Source organism: Dendropsophus ebraccatus, chromosome 5 (genome assembly GCF_027789765.1).
Source record: "Dendropsophus ebraccatus isolate aDenEbr1 chromosome 5, aDenEbr1.pat, whole genome shotgun sequence".
NCBI lineage: Eukaryota > Metazoa > Chordata > Amphibia > Anura > Hylidae > Dendropsophus > Dendropsophus ebraccatus.
Window position 1 is genome coordinate 88,825,141 of NC_091458.1, and position 23,415 is coordinate 88,848,555.

A 23,415-nucleotide genomic window follows, 5' to 3' on the forward strand; every position below is an offset into this window, starting at 1 on the left:
TCACATGTAACGGTAGTGCTGCGTCTTTAACATAGGACCTGGAGAGGTCCACGAACACTGACCTGGTCTGTAGGACGGATGTTTTCCCTTCGGCTTTGGGTGGGCATCCTGGCTTAGGATGCTGTCCAGGTTACTTGGGAGCTCCAGTCCGGATGACAGGGGACCAAGAGAGTGCCTGCACAGGACAAGATGGGTCCCGGGGTCATGTTCACGGAACCTGTAAGCGATGGGCTTAGCTACCTACAGTGACTCTCCTTACCTGTGGGAAGGCTCACGTCATCATGACGACGCAGGACGCAGGCTTCTATCTTTCTTCACTGCGCATGTGCCAGCCGCTATGATCGCCCGAGCCGTATGGTGGGTCCAGAACCGGTTACAGCAAGCAGTAACTATGTCTTATGGACTTATACTTTGTATCTAAGATTTGCGTTGCCCTATTCAAGTGACTTCATTTTGAATAGAGACTTTGTACTCTTTTTAACTCACAGACACTGAGAGTCATTTACAACAATGTGGGTGGGATTGTAACTGATCACATGACTATGTCACATGTATTTGGACACACACGCCCACTGATCACATGACTATGTCACATGTATTTGGACACACACGCCCACTGATCACATGACAATGTCACATGTATTTGGACACACGCCCACAGTGGGCAGTGTCCTTCTAATCAGCACAACCTAACTTTGTTTTGCACAACCTTGATGTTTGTTAACACATGTGTGAACTATTTGCAATTATTGTAAACCAATCACAGAACTTTGTGTGGGTATATACACCCCTGATGTATTTCACTTTGTACACTTGAGGATGGTAACGTGAGGTTACCGAAACGTCGTGTCTTGTTTTGGAATGCTGCAATAAATCACTTAGTTTTTTCACCGTTTAACCCCGTGAGTGCCGTGGATTATCTATTTGCTATTTGGGAACGATCTGTGGTCAGGATCCAGGACCGCTGGCACCCGAACATTTTTGAGCAGTGCTGCTTAGATTTTCTGTTACATATCTGGTGACCTTAAGCTGGCACGCAAAATACCAGGAGATGCTTGAGAAAGGTCTCGTGATGAGACAGAAACGTTGCTGATTTTTGTTATTTGCTACACCAAATAAACCACCAGTTGTTTTCACTATTTTGGAAGTGCTGCAATTTCTTACGATTATTTGAAGAGGAGACGTGGATCCAGTCTCCGTTGCTGGCACTCCGAGCACTTATTCCTGAGAGTGCACTCCGTTCTGCCGTTTTTATATTATATATATATATATATACATATACATATACATACATACACACACACACACACACACAGTGGTGCCTTGGATTACGAGCATAATTTGTTCCGGGACCGTGCTTGTGATCCAAATCCACTCTTACACCAAAGCAAATTTTACCAGACAATTGGTTCCACGCCCCAAAAATAATTTTTTTTTATTCTGAATAACATGTAAAACAAATGAAACAAACATTTAGAAACAGCAGAATATGTGATATTATAAATTACTGTACAGTAATGGAGAGGATGGGAAACACAAGGGCTGACAGAGACTGCAGGGAGCATGAAGGAATGAGCAGGGCAGATGTGGGCACATAATGCAGCACTCTGGGGAGAGATGGGTTACAGCTATGAAGAGATTATCTCCACAGTCCTGTTCCCTGATGCAAGCCCCAGCCTGACGTGGATCTGCCATGTTTTGGAAGGTGAGGGAGACTTCCTGGGCATGAATACAGTGCTGTAGACCACCCTGTGTAGGCCATGCCACTCCCCCTCCCACCCAGTACACGGAGCTCTTCAACAAAAGCAATGCTATTAAACAAAGTTACAATTTTGGAAAACTGCCAGCTCTTCTTGCAAAACGTTCTTAATCCAAGTTAATCTTAAACCAAGGTACCACTGTATATATATAGAAAAAAAATATAAATATATGTATATATTCTGTAAGCACATAGATTTTAAGAATTGAAATAGAAAGCCACCATGCCACCAGGATACAGGGTTAGGAAGTCAACAACACTACAACTTTTTTTTTTTTTAAATATAAATCAGTGTTCTACATATGACCACCAGGTGTCTCCCTTCACTGTGTATGTGTACAGCTGCTGTGTGTCCATATTCAGTAGCATAGACTCCTGGGGGTCAGATGTGTAGCTAGGATTCATGGGGCCCTATGGATTCTGTACGCCCCCTCCTCACTACTCAACCTGGCATGGCACAGTCCTTCATTCTCTGAGCTGAGTGAGCAGGGCAGCATTGATTATTCATGAAGAGGTAGGAGTGGTGAGGGGTGCCAGTCTGCTTACAAGGGAACTGCCAGCTACAGCATACTGTCAGCACCTTAGGTAGGGCCCAGGAGCTGACAGATTCCCTTTAAAGCCTGCTGCCTTCTGGTTAACAGCAAAAGGGAGTTGGTAGTGAATACAGCAGCTTTTGCAGACTTGCTGTGTGGTGAGATAATCTGCTGTGTAGAGCAATGTTCTGCAGCTACTCCGGGAATCGAACTAGCATGAGAGCTTTGAGATGGGAGTGAGCAGGGTGTGAGGGCTGTGAGGAACAGCTCAGGGAAAGCAATGTATTCGGTGAATTGTAATACGGAAGAATTGCCCACCCAGGAAGCACAATGATTATGTGACAAAGGAAGAGACCAACCCAGTTTCAGAACTGGGTCAGACAGGTCAACAATGCTAGATGCTTCTGCAATATTTTTTTTTTTACCCACTGTCAAAATACCTCTTTAGGGAGTGTTCACACATACAGGATCTTCAGTAGATTTGATGGCCCAGATTTGATTTGCTTTGAATCTGCAGCTCCTGTACGTGTGAATGCAACCCTAAGGTAGACCATCAGTATTATGGTCCCTATACACTGTTGGGGCTGTCCCAAGTGACCCGACACACAGGATGTTGGAGGAGATAGGATGGTAGGGACGGAAAATCTTTATGCAACCCCTTTGTTCTGGGAGATTAGCTGTGGTAAGAGCTTTCTGGCTGAGGCTTAACCCTCCCTTCTCCACAGAGAACACAAGATCGCTTGGCCATGCCGAACCTTCCTGTGTATAAGGAGGACAGGGACCGGATAAGAGAGATAGCTGAAGGCTAAAGAATCAATGAACTGTCAGTTATTGAAGATGTATGGCCACCTATGGATCAGTGAGGGTCCAACTACTGACACCCGTCCAGTCAGCTGTGTTTGGTGCTGCCGCCCCTTCATTTTTGGGGTCCTTACTTTATAATGTCTTACTTTAAGAAACGTCTGCTTATTATTGCAGCTTTGTACATGTACATATTCACATGATTCTAATCTTAATGACCTGTCATAAAGATTGGTCATCAATCCTAGAAAGCTTAATATTTGCTTTATTCAAGGACGGCAACAGGACACATGCACAATAGTACCCCTGTACATTTCAGGGTGCAACCCTTTAACCATGTTGCACCTTGAAACGCACAGGCGTACTATTTTATCCTTGTTTTTCATATGATGAAATAACGTTTGAAGCTTTTTACATTTTGGAGCTGGAGACTTCCTTTCTACACAGCTTGCAATTACGGGACCGACCTGGCTGTTTTCTGTCTACTGTGTTACAGGAACCCGTCTGACTCATGCACATAGTAGGCTGACTTGTACATAGAGCCATACAGCCTCTGCGTGTACAACCAATTGCTGCATCAGAGATACAGTAGAGGAGTCATAAGTACATGATGGCTAATAATGTAAGACATTCTATACCAGCAAACTCCATAATTTCAGGCATAAAAAGCATAAACTCACTTACATAAACGTGTATGCGACTCTGATTTCTCTTCAGCCCCATATGGAGGATGTAAATGTTTTATTGTTGTAATGAATGATGGTGCTCCATCCTTGTAAAATGTTGCACAACCATGACACTGAAGCAGAACTTAAGTTCTTTAATTAAAGTAATCAATGCCTCATCAGCCACAATTACTCCTAATCATTTGTCATTTCAGAAATAGCTAGAAATTCTGATGTTTTTTCCCTGAAATCTGTAAAGAAATGTGCAGAGCTAATCATACTCAATTCACACAGTGTGAACCCTGAATAATTACATTAAAGGCAAATTACAGCTAAATACATGTTGCTGCTAAATGGAAGAATATTTTACAAAATGTGTGTATTCAGAAGGAACTCCATATTTCCAGAATTATATTCAATGGGTAGACTTGGAATGGAAGGGTTAAGCAAGCCACATCCTACCTGCCTGGATGAAAAAGTTTTCCTCTTGTAAAAATGGTGCAGGCACGAATCTCGTGATTAGCACTCAAAGAGTAATATTATACTTTCCTAAAACAAATAACTGTCAATCAAATACAGTAATGCTGTCTCTGTACAAAATAGAATGGTGGTTCTACAGGGGAAATAATGCATAAGAAGTTTATTTACTTATTTATTTTTTATATGGGCCAAATCTATGTGAATTAGCAGGTAAACAGGAAGGAAATATTTAAAGGGAATCTGTCAGCTGCAATTCACGTTCCAAACTGCTGACACTGGTAGATAGCTGTTAGGACAAGGGGATGCATGGTAACTTTTATATATCTGTCTGTACTTCCAGAACAAAGAAAATCGCTTTAATCTATATTACAAAGAGTCAAAGAGGCTTTCCTGAGCTCCTGAAGTGCAGCCAGCTGTAACACCGCCTTAGTCCCCCCTCCCATACCTGACCCCGTTTGGGACTCGGATTCCAGGTGTCAATGAAGCATGGAGGGGGGAGTAAGGAGGAGTTTTTATCTGAAACAAAATTTAGGTTACACTTGTATCAATAGCTTACACAAATTTCTTCTCTTAAGAAGGGGCCTTATACAAGTTTTGGTTCCCTTCCCATAGCCCTAAGGGCTATGCTCCTCTATAGTACAAAAATATAAGCAAGAGGAAACAGCCTAAGGCTACATTCACATGTTTCTTCTTTTTTTTTTTTTTGGACTGTATATAATGTCTGCAATTTTTATTCCATGTCTGGAAAGGTGGGAAGTGGAATGGTAAAAAAGATTTCACTAGCTATCATTTTGGACCTCTGTTGCAAATTATGGACAATCCCATAGCTTTTTATTGGGGTGTCTGGGCTGCAATTACGGTCCCCACTAGAGCATGCCACTATTTTTTTGCAGCACAGGTCACAGCCAAATCACTAAATTGTGACATGCATGTGTGAATAGGGCCGTAGGAGCCTATGGCACTGGGACTGTACTTTGCCCATAATTGCAGATCTGCAATTACCGATGGTAAATACAGACATATGAATGAGGCCCAAGACTGCTCTCAGATAGTATAGATGTACAGCTAATGCTAACAAGTGAAATGCGTCCAGTCAGGACAAAGGAGAGAAGTTTTCTTTTGAGATGACCATTCAGTATATGTATCCCTATAGAGCTATATTACTGCCATAGAATGTGCTGATCACAACAGTCACAGTCCACTTGATACTGGTGCTGTCCCTGCCAAGCATCACACATACTGTGTAATAGCACTTGCTTTTAAAAAAAGCTTCTGGAGTAGATGTCCCTCCAGGAGAATGAGAGTAGGCAGCTTTGCCTTCACCCTTCACACATTAACAAACCAATTACATACAAGTCAATGGGAACAGATGTCATTTATAGCAACAATGCCTGTAACTACATGATCTGTACATTTTTAAATTTACAGCAGAAATAAAATACATTGATATAATATTGGTGCATTGTGACAGCATTTTATAGGAACAAATGGGCACATTTAATAGCAAGTCAGTAGAAAAGTGAATGAAAAACAACTGGATGACTATATATATATATATATATATATATATATATATATATATATATATATCTTGCTCAATTATCAACAAGGGGTCAGACAAGAACATGATAACAAGGCAGAGCTGGTATCTGCTATATAACAGTCTTAATATTTAAAAAGGTTTGCCATTACCTGTGCAAAATGTGAAAGACTATGACATGGACAACGCTTAAATAAATGCCACCTATGCTACCAACAATGCTGATGAATCTGCCCAGAACCAGCTACACTATAGACTATAGTGTTCCCCATTACAAAATCTGTAAACACATGTGAATGGAGGTTATCACAGAATACAAGCCATATATTGTAGTCTATAGAATCAGAAGGTAGACCTGTGCCTGGGACTCCAATGCTTCTTACAATCCCTGTATTACCAGACATAAAAATTATTAACAAAATTACCCCAAAAATAAATGTTAAATTCATAAAAAAAACTCCTATAAAGAAACATGTCTCTCTCTTATCAAAAGAAAAATGGTCCATATCAATCCTAGTTTCCTGCTGGTAAAGTCCAACTATTTCAAGAGTCTCCTTTATTCTCCATTTCAGAATGAAGAGTCAATAGTGGGGACTTCACTTTCCACTGTGGAACTGAAATTTGCTAAAGTTCATCATGATTCAAGTCTGCAGAAAACAAGAGAAAATGAGACACTGGGATGCCTTTACAGTTAGCCAGTAGTAACAGCTATTGGTGGCCATGAATTTCTGACACTTCTGATAATGCTATACATACTAATAATGTGGCAGATTGTTTGGGGTGTGGCTGAAAGATATATGAAATCCAGGATATACTCAACCATTTGGATCCCATATTTTATTGTTTTAAACAAAACAGTATAGAGACACACAAATGAACTATGGTGCATCTGTAAACCAGGAAGGGGAAGGCAATGCACATCTCTTTTATTAGATATGAATTAAACATTCAAAATTGGGGTCCTTTTTGAATATTTTTTTTATGCATATTTAATAAAAGATCTATGTTTTTGTTAAGCTATTTATCCAAAATGAGAAAGTCTACCACCCCAGACATAGACTTAAAAAGTGTATTTAAAACCTTGTGTATAGAACATCGGAACATCTTGTGTATAGAACATCGGAACATTCCGAACATCCCAGGGACCGGGAAGGCATCGGGAATCAAATGTGGAAGGTTCGACAAAGTTCGAGTTCTATAGAACCTAAGATGTTCCGATGTTCGATCATCGCTACTTGTGTATAGTAAAGCCTCTGGTTAGAAGGCAGAGGCTGGAATTAACTCATTCTTCTGTAGATTCTCTTACCTTTAGGAGATGCTTGTGTCAAATTTTTTTTCTGCTCCTCCATCCTTTTCAAAAACTGACGGATCTCATTGTCATAGTCTGTCCATTCTGGAACAATTCTCGCTGCGGCTTTTAATTTGGGTTCCTTAGTTTTAGGATTGTTGCACTGTGGTATAAGATAGAAGAACACGTAAGACCAACATAACTATTAAGAAAGATTTAACCAACCTTTCATTATGTAATTCTCGCCGTATACTCACCGTATAAGATGACCCCTCTTCTAATGCACACCAAATAAAAATTAATAAAAAAAACATCAGATAGCAGTAAGATCTGAGAGGCAGAGAAGGAGGTGCAGTAAGACCAGTGGGATACAAGGTCGGGCCAGACGGGTGAAGGTGGTGTGTTTTTCTGGGCACAGCGACACTCTACCACATCTCTTTTTTCCATACCCCAGACGCCTACAGCCTGCTCTGCCCTTCATATGGTTGCCGCATAAGGCAGAGATGCAGCTGTTTTTGAGCTCCCCTCACCATATGAGGCAACCACTGATTCTCCACTCCGGTTCTGAAGTTTTTCAGCAGTAAAAAATATGTTGGAAAAAAAATAAAAATAAATGGGACACATTTTGAGGGTATTGTAGATGCATTTTTAGGCTACGTTCACACAATGTAAAATTTCTATTAATCTAAATCTTACATTGCACTGCAGTCAGAGGGAATCCCAGGCTGAGTGTATATGCATAGTATACACTCCAACAGGGATCCCTAATGGCCGTAGAAAAAATTTACATGTCATTGAATAGCGGCTGCACATCACTGACTGGTCAGATAATGGAGAGTGCGGCTCCGGCGCTGCACCTGCATCCCAATTTAAAAGAAATGAAGTTCACCGACATCAGTTGTTCTGTTACACAGCCGCGTCACAGAACGGCCGGTGTCATACGCTGTGTGAACCCGGCCTTAGGAGTTTAATAAATGATGTGGAACATGGTCTTAGTGTATAAATTGTATATAGCACTACCATAAGATAAATGCAGCATTAGAGAATGCCTACTCAAAACTTGTGAGGGTAGGGGTGAGGGGCACCCTTTGTAGACACTCTCCATTCAGAGCAAAGATTGAAAAGGTGACTTAGAATTCTCTAATGTGATATGTGTGTGTGTGTGTATGTGTATGTGTGTGTGTGTGTGTGTGTGTGTGTATGTGTATGTGTGTGTATGTGTGTGTATGTGTGTTTTGAACTGGGCAACAGCTTTGTGATCACATTGCTCTTGCTTTTAATGGATGGGGCTGCAACTGTAACATACAGTGCAGGGTGACCAGATGTGAAATTGTTAATTATTTTGTATGTTTGCTACACCCCTACAATATGGTGGCTAAACCCTGACTCCGAGTGCTCTACTGTCTCTGCGCCTGAGGATAACAGAGCCATATACATACTTTTTATTAAACAATCCTACAGCCGTAGTACGTCAACATGAACTGCCAACTGACATTTGAATGAGTGCGCGCTTTTCCAACATGCAGACGCCCTGACAGTAACATCTTTACAAACCACTGGAAGTCGGGTGAGAGGTGGATGATCCACCATCAATATTTGAATATATGCTTTTATCTGCTATATCTGCCCTTAAAAACCCAAATGTTCTATGCATCATTCTCTGCACGACGAGTGTGATCTGTCTCCTAAGGGTTACAGTGTGCATAAGTTACATCCTATAAAGGAACCAATATTTCAAACACTACTTAACTACTTTCCTGCATGGAAACAATAAGTGCCTTGTACTGTGGAGATACAGAGCCATATATACAGAGATAACTAACGCAATTGAACTTCACCATATACAAGCGCTACATTTGCCATAACTCACAAGTCTTGAAAGAAGCGCTACCATATCACTATACTAATAATCATTATCTAATTGACTGATTGATATAACTACAGGCTATATGTTATCTACAAAACAGATATATTTTCTTATCAGCTGCCTGCACAAAGGGCCCGGCACAGACAGCTGAACTTGGCTCTACATATTATACAATCGGACACTATATGAGCTCATCCATGAGAGCTCTGATTCTATGAATTGCACCTTTTTATGTATTTTATATCATGTATATGAATTATTAAATTATATTATATTTCATTTTTATTTATTTATTTTTTATATATTTTACTAGCAATAACTATTACATATTAAGTCATGCTTTTGTATAAGTATTAATTACTGTATATCTATTTTTCTAGTATCCCAATACTTTTCTGACAGTATATACCACTATTTACAACCAGCATATTTACTTGACCATATATACTATATCATATACCTATTCCTAGAGAGCCTACTTACTATTAAATTCAGATGTGAAATTGCACTTTAAACCCCTGATAGGCTAATACCCTTTTGTTTATAAAAGTGTGATGTGCAGAACATAGACCCGGAACTCTCTCCCACACAAATAATATAGCACACCACTTAACCAACACAGCTGGTGTATTGTTTTCTCTTGTTTGTTTAAATGGGGCTGTATATTAAATTGATGTGTGAATATCAGGGAAAGCATGATCTGAAAACTAATAAAACACCAAAATATTACAAAGGAAGATGTAAATGCACCAGCTATAAAAATCCCACTATGAAATTATTTTTCTCTTCAAAGCACAAAACAACACAATAACTGCAAATGTATCCTGAACACTCATATTATTGCAGATATCTCTTTAAATCAATATATTATGCCACAGGCTGTCAAGATCTTTAAGGTGCTGTCTGAATAGCTGTCATTTTTTGTGGGTCTGAACACCCCAGGCAATAATGCAATTCTACTTTCTAGCCCTTGACAGATTACAGAATAGTTTATTGACTTCCACAAATTGAGCATTTACAGAATAAGACATGCTCCCAGGCGGTGTGCTGTACATTTTCTTTCAAACACATTTGCTATAGAATGAAAATTCCAATCCTACGGAATAGATCTTTCCCATGGCTTATTAGACTTGATCCCTTTAGGCACAGGTGGAACAAGAGGCTGCCGCATTCGATTAAGAATAGAAAACAAAGACGAACCAATTTTCTAACACTGTAAGGAAAACAAAATGTCAGAAAGATATATGGGATCTGGGATATATCCAAGCAATCGGAACATGAAGCTTACTGTACAAAGCAAATTCTGTATACCAAAAACAACTGTATAGTACCAAGACAGATCAGTAATATAACAAAAGGTCCAACAGATTAAGGCTAACTAGCAGACTGCAAACAGGGACTTCACTAATCCAAAATCACTGACCCAATACATGACCAGGAAAATCCACAGACACTGTGCAGTTACTTTATGGCAAATGTTAGGAACAATGCCCGCAAGATAACATACAGAGTTCACTGAGACATAAACTACAGGTTTACACACTATACTGAGTAGGTAGAACTAATCTGTGTTATTTGTAGTATCAACTGAAGAAGATTCCTTGAGGTGCACAAATTGTTCTCCAATAAAGGAAAAGAACACTTGATTTAGTGCTCTATGTGGAGACCCCCAGCAATGTGATTAGGAATCACAATAGATTAAAGGGGATCAATCCCAGAACGGCTGCACATGTCTGGCAGTCCGCTCTCTTATAGTGTCAAGGGATCTGGGCTCTGTAGGCTTCATGTGCGGTAAAATGCATTTTAATGCCACACGAGAGACAGGGGGAGAGCCTTGAACTCAGTGGCGTAGCTACCATAGAGGCAGGGAAGGCGGTTGCTATTGGTCCCGTGGAGGGAGGGGGCCCGGGATGCACAGGGAAGAGCCTCCTGTGTCCTTTTGCTTAACCCCATTTTACTGCAGTGTGTAAGTGACCCAGTGTTCTCTTACATGCTGCAACACAAAAAAAGAGTTAATTTGCTAAAGACAATTAGCTCTCTGCCTGCTGCTCTGATAACCTATGACCTCTGCTCTCTGAGCTCCTGCAAAGGTCAGGTGTTATTAGTGCAGGAGTAGTAAAGGAGAGAGCTAATTGTCTTCTGTATTAACCCTTTTTTTGTGTTGCAGCATGTAAGAGAACACTGGGTCACTTACACACTGCAGTACATAAGGGGTTAAGAAAAAGGTAGTCTGCTCCTGAACCTATGTATATAACCATGAGGCTCCTAATAGGCTGTTATAGTTTAATACAGTGGATGGACAGAACAAGCATACATTAGCTTTCACCTCTGCCAGTCACTGTTGTGGCTGCACGCAGGATTCTGCCTCTGGCCACAAGAGAATTTTTTTTTGTGCCACAATACCGAATATATATATATATATATATAATATGTGTGTATGGGGGCCCCATACAGTTTTTTGCTACGGGGCCCCATGAATCCTAGCTACGCCCCTGCGTGAACTAGTCATCGGGGTTGTGACTAGTCACAGCTCTTTGTCCTGTCAGCAAGCTCTGCGGAGAGACTGACAGGCAAGGACGCCAGTTTAACTTAAATGCACATGTCAGAATTGACAGCAGCATTTAACAGTTAAAATAGCTGGCAACAAAGATCGCGGATAGCGGTAAGGTATAGAGGGCCCAACTCCCGAGCCCTCTCTGTAACTCTTATAAGACTCCATAATGTAGATGTACATCATTTTGAGGTAAAGTCCTGTTCAGCATCTATCCCAGTTGGTGGTGCCATCTGGCAACCCACAGCTTTTTAAAATGAGTTGTTGAAATTGGGGTCTTTAATCAAACAGATATGAGGTGAAAGGATGATGACCTGTCACCTAAGTGATGAGTAAAGACAAAAGGAATACGCATGTTATAAAACACTACTTATGATGAACAAATATGATGAAGATAAACAAAAAAAAGGTTATTTACTTTATTGCTACTGAAAAAGTTGAATTGAACATTTGGGGAGAATAATGAAGATGTGATGCCAGAGTTATTAAATGAATGACCTTCTGGGGACTAGACTAAGAAAGCTTCACAGTGGTCCAAGCCTGGCTGCCCATCTATGCCTGCTTTTATTATTACATGTAAAACATGTTTTATGCATTTGTAGCTCTTAATACACAGTTACCAAGTAGGACTGAAAATGTACGAAAGTTCAACATGTTGATTTTCTTCTCCTTGCAAGCCATAAAGTCATATTCTATAGAGCCCAGTTGAATATGGCTCACAATATAAGTAAAAAAAAATATTAAACATTGAAAAAACAAACAAACACAAAATGATATATTAAACATTGAAAAAAAAAAAACACAAAATGATACTTTAATACGTATTTCAGTCTGAAATGTGATATGCCTACTTAAAGAGTCACTGTCGTATTATTTTTTTTTTTTTGCAGAAATCAATAGTCCAGGCGATTTTAAGAAACTTTGTAACTGGGTTTATTAGCCAAATCTGCCATTATCTGCATGTAAAAAGCCTTTTCCCAGGTCCCCCCCCCCCCCCTCCTTCCTCTTTTTCATCCACTCTGAAAAATCTGAAAACTGTGACTTGTTGCAGGAGACGTACCCTGTCTGCTCTAGGGAGAGGGGAGGGGGGAGGAGGAAGGAGGGAGTTAGCCGGCAGCAGAAAGCAGATAACAGAGGATTACAGGCACGGAGCTGGGTGACAGCTGTAATCTGAGCTCAGACAGGTCACTGGTGACTGTCACAGGAGATATCCCGTGAGGGATTTGTAGATTAACTCTTTGTTGTCCTGTTTTGGTCTTTTCTTTAGCTCTCTCCATAGGAGAACAATGAAGACAGGGGGGAGAGCTTCAAACTGCTTTTTCATGATAAAAATGCATTTTTCGGATAATAAACCCAATTACAAAGTTTCTTAAAATCGCCTGGACTATTGATTTCTGCAAAAAAAAATTCACGACAGTGACACTTTAAGGTTCCTATAGTAAGCCATACAGCAATGACAGCAAACATATGGCAGACACTTTGGATGCTACCACATAAGCTTAATGTTTTGGGGAAGCAAGGAAACCCAGTTACCAATGTACCATTTGATAGTAATTTTTTTTAGAATCAATGAGGTGTTATTTTCCTCAAACATTTACTCACCAGATCTATAGTTTTGGCTTTTTCCTTGGACTTGTCATCACACCAGGTCTCACACCACAACCACTCTTGAGGTAGAGATTTTATGGCCACTTGGTGAATCATGTTGTTGGGTAGGTCCTGTATAAACCAGTGAAAGAAATCAGGAACGTCATCTTTAATGACCAATAAGATGTTAGCACTTAGATACAATATGTAAAACACATTTTGGTTTACAGTTTGGTTATCGCTATGCTCCATCCTATTAGATTTTCAGAATTCCTACTTATCCACTTATTACTTATTAAAAGGGTATACCACTCAAAAATAACTTTTCATATGCTGTTGTCCATGAGGATTACACAACAAAAAGCATATTCTTGTCTTTCCACACACCCCTGGTGTCCTACATCATCTTAGGGTCTCCAGCTGAGCAATCCAGCTTCCACTTCCGAGACAGACTTGTCTGAGGGACATCCCAATTGGCCAATCACTGACTGCGGCGCTATCCTGTCTATGAAAATGATTGGCTGAACAGGCTTTCTCACTCATATAAGTCCACCTCGGAAGTGGGATAGCTCAGCCAGGGACCTGATGATTACATAGGCCAAAACCAGAGGAGCGCAGAAAGTTAAAAGTATACCGTTTGCAATATTATACCCATGGCCAGCAACATATGAAAGGTTATTTTTGAGCGGAATACCCCTTCATATGGCTAAAATTGGTGCTGATTTGAACAGGGAATCGGTACCAAATTCCTTGTCCGAAAAGAACATTTCCATACAGAAATTGGCGCAGAATTGGACGGGGCAACAGAAAAAAAAACTGTTGCATCCCAATACCAACAATACCTGAAGAAACCTATTGATTTTAATGGTGTCTGACCAGTTTCTAGCATTTTACCAGACAAAAGAGTGCAGCATACGCTATTTTGTCTGTTATTTTGGATAAAACCTGTAATGGAGTAATCCAATGGAGCCTCCTACATAGGTACAAAACCAGATCTAGTCAAATAAACTTTCAAATTTTCATGTTAGCATTTTTTTTTTTTTTTTTTTACATTTTAGAGTAACATACAGTATAAATTCTTATCAACTGCAAATAACAATACAGTAAGCTAGAGATGCTTTGGTTTGGCTGGCTCTCCAAATTGAGCTCATGAGCTAATGTTTTGCATTACTCTGCTGTATTCAACTGTCATATTTTGGTAGGTGTCCAACATGGTACTATTTTGCAGATTGGACAAACAGGTAATAGTTTAGATTACTTGCACTTATGACCACCTGGTCTTCTTACTTTATGATGCACTTTGGTCTCATTTTGATATGTACAATTGGATGTCTCCTTACATGTCTTTTATTCGGTACTTCTGACATGGGGAGGGTTTAGACTTACTGTCTGTTGTACAACTCTCTAAAACGTTCAATAAAAACATACAAGGATAACATTCTGCTGCACTGTATAGGTCCCTTATAACCATCCTTGTTTTCGATTGGCCTGCGTAAATGGATCAGTTAATTAATAAGGAAATGTTTGTTCATAGGCGGATCTTTGTGCAGCCAACATAAATAAATTAAACTAATCTAATCAAACCTGCAGACAAATCAAACCTGCTGATAGGACCCTATTGTGCAAGGGCCACTGAGGAGGAAGGTATGTCTCCTACCTTCATGCTCAGCACTGTTCCCACACACTTAGTCGTTTACTCCTCGGTATGGTAAGACCGTTAGGAGCCCTGCCCGCTCCATTGATTATCATTAGAAGGGGCTGGCTGTCCGGGGAGGATCGGCTTTATGGGGGCAGTGCTCCTAACAGTGCCCCAGTGCGCCAAACAGTTTTAATGGAGTGTGGGGTAAATGATTAGTGCACGGGAACAGCCCTTCCTGTCAAGTAGGGGGCCATCAGCAGGTTAGATTTGTCTAGCCTACTCATAGTTTCCCTTTAAAGGCTGCAAAAATGGCCCAGTGATGCCTGCACATTCATTGAGGCACGTAAAAGGTGCTTTAAATGAGTGTCAACCATTTAAGCCTAGGCAGTTAGTTTAAAAGGGTATTCCCCCCCAAAGCTAAAAAAATAAAATGCTCCCAAACCCAGCTGTTCTTACTCACTAAGCCCCTCTGAGTACTTTGAGCCATCCCCCGTCTTTCTAGCTGCTGCCATTCCTGAGTTACAAGTTTTTCCAAAAGCCGATTTATATCCAACATGGCGCCAGCCAGGAACCTACATTTCCCATCATGCCGTGCTTCTCCCTGAATGGTCCATGATGTAGCAGAGCTGACAAAGTACTTCACTAACATCTTTCTGTGATCTAAAGAGCTACAGCAGAGGTGGGAAGCTAGCTGACTATGCAGTACAAGAACACTATGCTTGGAGTTGTAGTTCCTCAGCATCTATCAGTAATATAAAGCTCTCTCTGAAATCATATTACTGATAGCTGCTGAAGAACTACAACTCCCATCACAGTGCTGCAGAGCCAGCCAACTTCATATAGGTGTAGTTCCTGATAAGGAGCAGGGGGGATGCGGCAGGTGACTATAGAGGTCTGATTATGGCTGAAGTCTGTGGGGGTGAAAACGGGGTGCAGCTGCAGTGGGACAATGCGAGACATGGAAACATGGAACAGAGGCACTTGCGTACGGGGCACAGGGGGTGTGATTGTCCGGTGGGGCGGGGTGCGGCTCTCACAGGCGGTGGCAGGTATGTCCAGAGGGGGGGGGGGTGATGTTACTGGCGGTTGGGGACAGTGTGGGCGGGCAGCGGCACCTGCGTCCGAGGGGGAGCGGGGGTTTAGTGTGGTTGTCACAGGTGGCCGGGGACAGTGTAGGGGGAGCTGTCAGAGGCGGCACTCGCGTCCGGGGGGGGAACAGCTGGAGCTGGTGTCTATCATCTGATAGCTCTAACCGAGTGACCAATGTAATGTTTGCTGTGGGCTGGGCTAGCTCTTATTGGTTAGCTAACCCTAACCACAGATCGCTTGACCCAGTCTCGGACGGAGGGAGGTAAAGAAGAGGAGCGTGTCAGAGTGGACCTGGACAGAAGCTTCTTTCTACATCTGAGGTGAAGAATCGGCGCAGCAAGCTGAAGAACGGCGCAAGAACGAAAATGGAAGCATATTGCAGAATGCATGTAAGTATACTTTTACATTTTACTAATTAATAAAAGTTTTGAGGGGAATACCCTCTTAAAGCTCTTAATTTAGGCTGTAATTTGATTCTTTCATTCATCTCCAGATCACTTGATATGCAGAATACAACCTGCTTCTAGTTGCAGGCTTTTCTCATGTGGGCACATCTCTCTCTGTAATACATGCTGGATGTGAGTTCTGTGGGTCCAGGATGCTGCTGCCTTCACTAGATCTCATGAATTAGCAGAGCCTCATCCCTGTACTGCTTATCCCTTAAAGTACAGCCCAAGAGCTTTTCTCTTACCTGTGCTGACATACACACTGGTGCTGCCTGTGTGAGATCACTACTACAGTATGTCTCATGATTGATGCTGTCTGTATTATCTGTTCCCTTACAAAGGCTGGATCCCTTCCTCTCTAGTACAGATTACCTGGCTGTATAGACCTGCCTTGCCTTCCCTACTGGGATCTCTAAACACTGTGAAAAGGAAGGAGAAGTGCAGAGAGAGAAGAGATGCCGTTAGTTCCCTACTAACAGCAGCCAGGAACAGTGTGCTCTTGTATCTATGTCAGCTATGTGAAAGAGTTGCTTACATTCTACAAACAGGAAATGGTGGGACATTTTTAATGAAGACTAGCAAAATGTTGTATATAGGAAGGATTATTACCTATTACTGTTGTGAGTTTTTAAGAAGATGGTTTCAGATAGAAGCTCAGATGTCAAGTCAGTAATAAGAGGGAAGTATTTTAAAACACAAACAATAAAAAGAATATGTTAACTATTAAAGCTACAGTCATATTATTGTCTGATAATAACATATTCACCTGATCCAGATTAGACAAACTGTTTGGATCCTGACTTAAAGCCTGGTACTGTCCACGGAGCCTATCGCCTGCAGCAATTTTCCTGAATTTCTTAAGATCCACTACATATAAAGCACTGCAAAACAGAAAAGTATGGCCTTTCATTGCAGTTGGTAATGTACCATATTTTTCACTTTATAAGATGCAAAAATATTTTGCTAAAAAGTGCCTGTGTCTTTTATTTCGGCTACCCAACAGTGTCAGTCTGCCCTGACTGCTTCCCTCATGGTCGGGCAAAGCACTGTTTCAGCTGCTGTGCTCGACTGCTGAGTGACATGTGCAGTGACTGATAGCTGCATAGTCGTCTCTCTTCTCCTGACAGACAACAATCAGTGAGATCAGTGCAGGGCATAAGAGGAATGTACATGTAAAGCCCCATAGGAAACTCATCAGAAACAGAGCTAAAGGACCTTCAGTGATGTCAAAGTCATGTGATTAGTCTCATGACTAATAAAAGGGCTCCCTGAAAATACTGGAGGTAGGGGCAACCTATATTAAAATTGTGTGTGTGTGTCTGTATGTAGCAGAGTTGTTTGTGTGTGATGATGCAGCAGCGGTGTGTGTCTGTGTGTACGTACTGTAGCAGAGCTGTTTGTGTATGGTGATGTAGCAGAGGTGTGTCTTTATATTGGCATTGTAGCACTTTGTGTCTGTGGGTATAATGTAACAGAGATGTGAATGTGTGTGTATTTTGATACACAGTTGTGCTCAAAGGTTTACATACCCCGGCAAAATTTTATCGTTCTTGGTCTTTTTTTCAGAGAACATAATTGAGAACACAAAAACTTTTTTCCTCACTCGTGGTTAGTGGTTGGGTGAAGCCATTTATTGTCAAACTACTGTTTAAATCCTAATGACAACCAAAACTCTAACATCAATGACAGCTTGAAGACTTTTTGGTAGTTCTAGATAAGGCTCTTTATTTTCTTAGATGGTAAAGCTGCCCATTCTTATTGGCAAAAGCCTCCAGTTCCTGTAAATTCCTGGGCTGTCTTGTATGAACTGCGTGCTTGAGATCTCCCCAGAGTGGCTCAATGATCTTGAGGTCAGGAGACGGAGATGGCCACTCCAGAACCTTCACTTTGTTCTGCTGTAGCCAATGACAGGTCAATCATGACAACCAAAAACATGCAAAATGACCCCGATCAAAAGCTCATATACTCTGCTGATTTTGGCCTGATAAAATGCACTGAAGTTGACACAAATAGACAATAATTTCAGCCAGGACTTCCAGTAAAATTGTTTAGGATGCAAAGAAAAAAACACAAATAACCAACTGAAATCTAGGACTCTGAAAACTAGCGGTGTGGCTGTTTTTAAGATACAATAAGGAGGCATTTGAAAAAAAATGGGCTGCATGGTCGGGTCACCAGGAGAAAGCAATTACTGTGTAAATGCTACAAAGTATCTCGCCTACAATATGCCAAATAGCACAGAGACAAAAGTTTCAAAACCTCCGGAACAAGGTCATTTGGAGTGATGAGACTGAAAACAAACTTTTTGGCCACAACCATAAATGTTACATTTGCAGAGGTGTTAACAAGGCCTATGATGAAAGGAACACCATTCCTACTGTAAAGCATGAAGGTTGATTGCTGATGTTTGAGCTACAAAGGCACAGGAAACTTGGTCAAAATCACCAGGGTATGTGAGCATTTGATCAAGGTCATTTGGATGTTTGGTTGTCATGATGGACCCGTCTTTGGCTACAGCAGACCAAAGTGAAGGCTCTGAAATGGCCATCTCAGTCTCCTGACCTCAATATCTCTAAGCCCCTCTGGAGAGATCTCAAGCACACAGTTCATGCAAGACAGCCCGGGAATTTACAGAAACTGGAGGCTTTAAGCCAAGAAGCATGGGCAGCTTTACCATCTGAGAAAATGACAAGCCTCATCCACAACTACCACAAAAAACTTCAAGCTGCTATTGATGTTAGAGGGGGCAATACACGTTATGAGGCACTGGTGTATGTAAACTTATAATTTGGATGTTTCTTGTTATTATGCTTTAAAAAGAGAAACCTCATTAGTTTGATAATAAATGGTTTCACCCAGCCACTAGCCATGAGTGGGAAAAAAAGTTTTGTGCTATCATTCATATTCTCTGAAAAAAAGGACAAGAAAAACAAAACTTCTGCTTGGGTATGTAAACTTTTGAGCACAACTGTAGGAGAGCTGGGTGTATGATGCAGCAGAGCTAGGAGTATATTATGTATGCTGCAAAGCTGTGTATGTGTGGATATAACGCAATGTCATGGAGAGTGTTAAAGTGGCCCTGTAATCTCAGAATACTTTTACCCCTTCCCTTTTTTAGTTGTCTAAACCAGGGGTGTGTTTTATAAAAGCTATAAAAAGCCACCTTCAAATTTGCATATTATTTATTAATTTTTGACTACCTGATATGGTATTTCCTGTGTCCAAGATGTGATGCCCAATACCCAGACGTCCAGAATCGATATCCATCCATCTCTTTTCGACTGTCACAAAATGGTGTGTAACCATAGGGTGCACCCCCAAGGTCAAAGTCTCTTAATTGTTTCAAATCTGTCCTCACAATCTAGGCACAAAATGATAAAAAGTCAAGTATAGATACTATTTAAAGAAATCAGGTAGCCAGACTGTTATTATTTAAAGGGGTTATCAAGCACAACAAAAACATCGCCACTTTTTTCCAGAGACAGCACCATTCTTGTCTTTAGGTGGGGTTTCGTAACTCAGTTCCATTGAAGTGAATGAAGCTTAAAAGAGTTATCCAGCGCTACAAAAACATGGCCACATTTCCCCCTCTCCTGTCTTGAGTTCAGGTGTGGTTTGCAATTAAGCTCCATTTACTTTAATGGAACTGAGTTTAAAACCACACCCAATCTGCTAACCACACCTGAACTGGAGAAAAGAAAGGTGCTGTCTCTGAAAGAAAGTAGCCATGTTTTTGTAGTGCTGGATAATCCCTTTGAGGCTGGGTTCACACTACGTATATTTCAGTCAGTATTGTGGTCCTCATATTGCAACCAAAACCAGGAGTGGATTAAAAACACAGAAAGGATCTGTTCACACAATGTTGAAATTGAGTGGATGGCCGTCATTTAATGGCAAATATTTGCTGTTATTTTAAAACAACGGCTGTTATATTGAAATAATGGCAGTTATTTACTGTTATATGGCGGCCATCCACTCAATTTCAACATTGTGTGAACAGATCCTTTCTGTGTTTTTAATCCACTCCTGGTTTTGGTTGCAATATGAGGACCAAAATACTGACTGAAATATACGTAGTGTGAACCCAGCCTAAAACTGTATAAAGGGAGAGATACAATCTCCTCTAAAATATTAAATTTAGCATCTCTCAAATTTAGCTTGTTTCAAAAAAGCTTTCCAAACTACACATTCAGGGAAAAAAATGTAATACAACAACTGCTCAAATGATCATTATCCAATGTCACATGTAATGATGTTCCACATAATGTCCATTGGTCGTAAGGGTTGCAGTATCCCAAAGCAAACATTAGACAATGCAGCCATGTGACATGTCATTTACACAGACATACTGAGGTACTATTGTTCTCTTTTTGTCTTGTGTGTACTTTAAGATATTACACATCAGATTGTAAGTGCAAATAAAAAAAAAAAAAAAAAAAATCATTTGATCCAAGCAGATGGAAGAATCCAGGGCAAAAGTGGTTAAAGAAACATTTTTCCAAATAAACTATTTAAGGATGTGCTTGGATTCAAACTGTCAATATTCGGATTAAATATGTCTCAACTCCAGGGCCTAGCTTGGATTTGTAAGGATCTGTGAAGCATTCGTTCTTCCGATTTTCTCATTAAACGCAAGATCAAATTCCTTTCCTTGGGAGCTACAGGCAAGACACAGATCATTTAAACACTGAACATCCTAAACTTATAAGAACAAAGGAGGAGGAATGGAAAATGCGGCAACGAAAGCCTTCTGCAAGGATATTCTGCAAAGACTGGAGAGAAAAGGTAATGAGCTTCTAAAATCCCTCTGGGATTAAAAGAATGTTCACATAATTACCTGAGATGGATTCACAATCTCACTCTGCTTGCTACTAAGCTTGATATTTGGGTTAAGAGTAAAATCGGTTTTCACACTACTGTCTGCACAAAGTCTGCAAGTTGGCACCTAAGTAGAAGGACATGCTTAATTTGACCCACAAAACTGTACCTGGTCAGCGTCAACAAAGATTATTTTGTCTACAGCAAGTGGGAATAGAACATCGAGGAAGAGGATTTTGTAACCCCAAATAATGCGTTGTTTCTCAGTCTGTTGGTGTAGCCATCGAGGCCACTTGTACTGAACTAACTCATATTGGAATCCATATTCCTGGGCCATGTGTGGTATTATTTCCTGCAAGCAAAGATCAACAGTAACATTCAGATATAAAATATACACAGCGCTAACACACTATGAATAATGCTGAACACATTTTTTTTGTATTACTGTTTGGTACTTATTTTAGTGCAATGCAATTTACTTATAATTCTATAGAAATATAAAAAAGCTGTGTGCCAGTCCAGAGATCTCTTGAAGCTGTGCATGCATGAGGCCATTATACTTGGGGGAGCAGGGTGTTGGCTGGCTAGTGAGAGGTCTATCGACGTGGGTCAAGGGGGTAGTGACTCTCCTTAAGGAGAGCTCGTCATAAAGACGCGTGGAGACTTACAGACCATTGCTGCTCCACTGAGAATTCTGGGAAGAAAGGAAATGCAAAAATAGCTCTCACACCTCTTAAGCAAAGAGATGTCCCTTCAAGTCAAGTCTCGCTCGGAGCCTTAGAACATTGACTGGGGATTTTATGCCAAGCCAAACAATCTCTCCAAAAGGAAAGATTTCCCATCTGCAGATAGCTATTTTGGGTTTTTTTGCCCCTCATCAGTGCAGAGCAGGGTGTTGGCTGGTTAGTGAGAGGTCTATCGACGTGGGTCAAAGGGGTAGTGACTCTCCTTAAGTGTGGACACTTACAGACCATTTCTGTTCCACTGAGAACTCTCCTTATTACTATTAGGGAGAGCACAGGTTGGACACAAGGATATTATTACTGTATTGATGTTATTATCAGATTGTACAAAAATGGGGACACCAAACTCTAAAGATATGAGTCACATGGCTGTTCGAAAAAAGAAACCAGAAAGAAAACAACACTTCTACAGGCTGCAGAGCTGCAATATTATACCAGTATCTAATGCCATATGGCCACTGTATTGGGGGTGGGGGGTATTGGTTACATTGATTTTTGCAGTAGATATTGTAAATGTGGTCATGGTGAGAAGGGATAATTTGGCCCTTGTATAAAGCTATGTTAGCTTCTGACTCATTTACCAATGTGTTTATAATTTTTTGGGTTGTCCATCAATGTTGGAATATTGTCTAGCTTGCTTACCACTTCGCTTAGTGGCTGCTGAACCTTTGAGGGAACAATGGTCACGGCCTTTACCCTTTGCATAATTATTGCAAAATCAATAACATTTACAAAAAGAAAAAAAACTTGTGGAAACAGACAATCAGTGGTGAGCACTAAGTTTACTCTGCATAAAAGTTACATCATGTTGATCAGAGAACAGATTGTAGAAGCTGTAGGAGTTGCTAAAACAGCAAAAGACAGGTCTGGTAGATAAAGTAAGCACATATTTACTGTAAACCGTGGAGATAGGTAGTTCTTTAAAAACCAAAACTTCACTGGTGTTTTTGTATGTCGAAGAACGGAAAGCATCATAATTCTGTAAAATAGAAAAGAAAAAAAGTTACATTCTTTTGAAATTCTTATTCAAACCTTTCAAATGGTTGAAGGAGAAGTCTGGCCATAGGAAGTTTTTTCCCCAAATGCAGGGTCAGAGGTGAAAACAACAAACCTCACTAACTCACCTTTCCCCGTGCCTCTGCTGCAAATGATCACTGTTCTGGGACCCCCGTTGGGCTCCGGGATATGCACCTGAGCCAACGTCATGACCGGGTTGATGGACAGCCAGCTCAGCCAATCAGTGACTGGGACGGGACGCCGCTCCAGTCACTGATTGGCGAAGGGGACTGGCACTCCCATGAGTCATGAAGTCATCTCAACTCGGGGGAAAATACTTCTGGTAATGGTCCTGAAGCCGGTCACACGGCACAACCAGGGCACGGGGAGAGGTATGTAAGGCCTTCTTGTTATTCTCTTCTCTGCCCCAGCCGCCTGTGGGATCCTTTATACGGTTGGACTTCTCCTTTAAGGTTCTGTTCACACTTAAACATCAAAGTAAACATTTATAGCCGAAACCAGAATGTTTGATGGCCGTTTTTATATTATATACATACATACATATATACATACACACACACATATATATATATATATATATATATATATATAT

General features: G+C 40.8%; 1 protein-coding gene across 1 annotated transcript in view; it reads right to left on the reverse strand.

Annotated features, from left to right (window-relative positions):
- Positions 1–5,588: 5,588 nt before the first annotated feature.
- UGGT2 (UDP-glucose glycoprotein glucosyltransferase 2) overlaps positions 5,589–23,415 on the reverse strand; it is a 218,606-nt gene continuing 200,779 nt past the window's right edge. The window contains exons 33-39 of the mRNA XM_069970680.1: positions 22,701–22,785; positions 21,233–21,415; positions 19,446–19,606; positions 17,012–17,126; positions 13,087–13,203; positions 7,085–7,229; positions 5,589–6,425 (exon numbers count right to left, since the gene is read on the reverse strand). Of these exons, the coding sequence (XP_069826781.1) occupies positions 6,403–6,425; positions 7,085–7,229; positions 13,087–13,203; positions 17,012–17,126; positions 19,446–19,606; positions 21,233–21,415; positions 22,701–22,785 (829 nt within the window). The 3' untranslated portion in view covers positions 5,589–6,402. The remainder of the gene's footprint in view (positions 6,426–7,084; positions 7,230–13,086; positions 13,204–17,011; positions 17,127–19,445; positions 19,607–21,232; positions 21,416–22,700; positions 22,786–23,415) is intronic.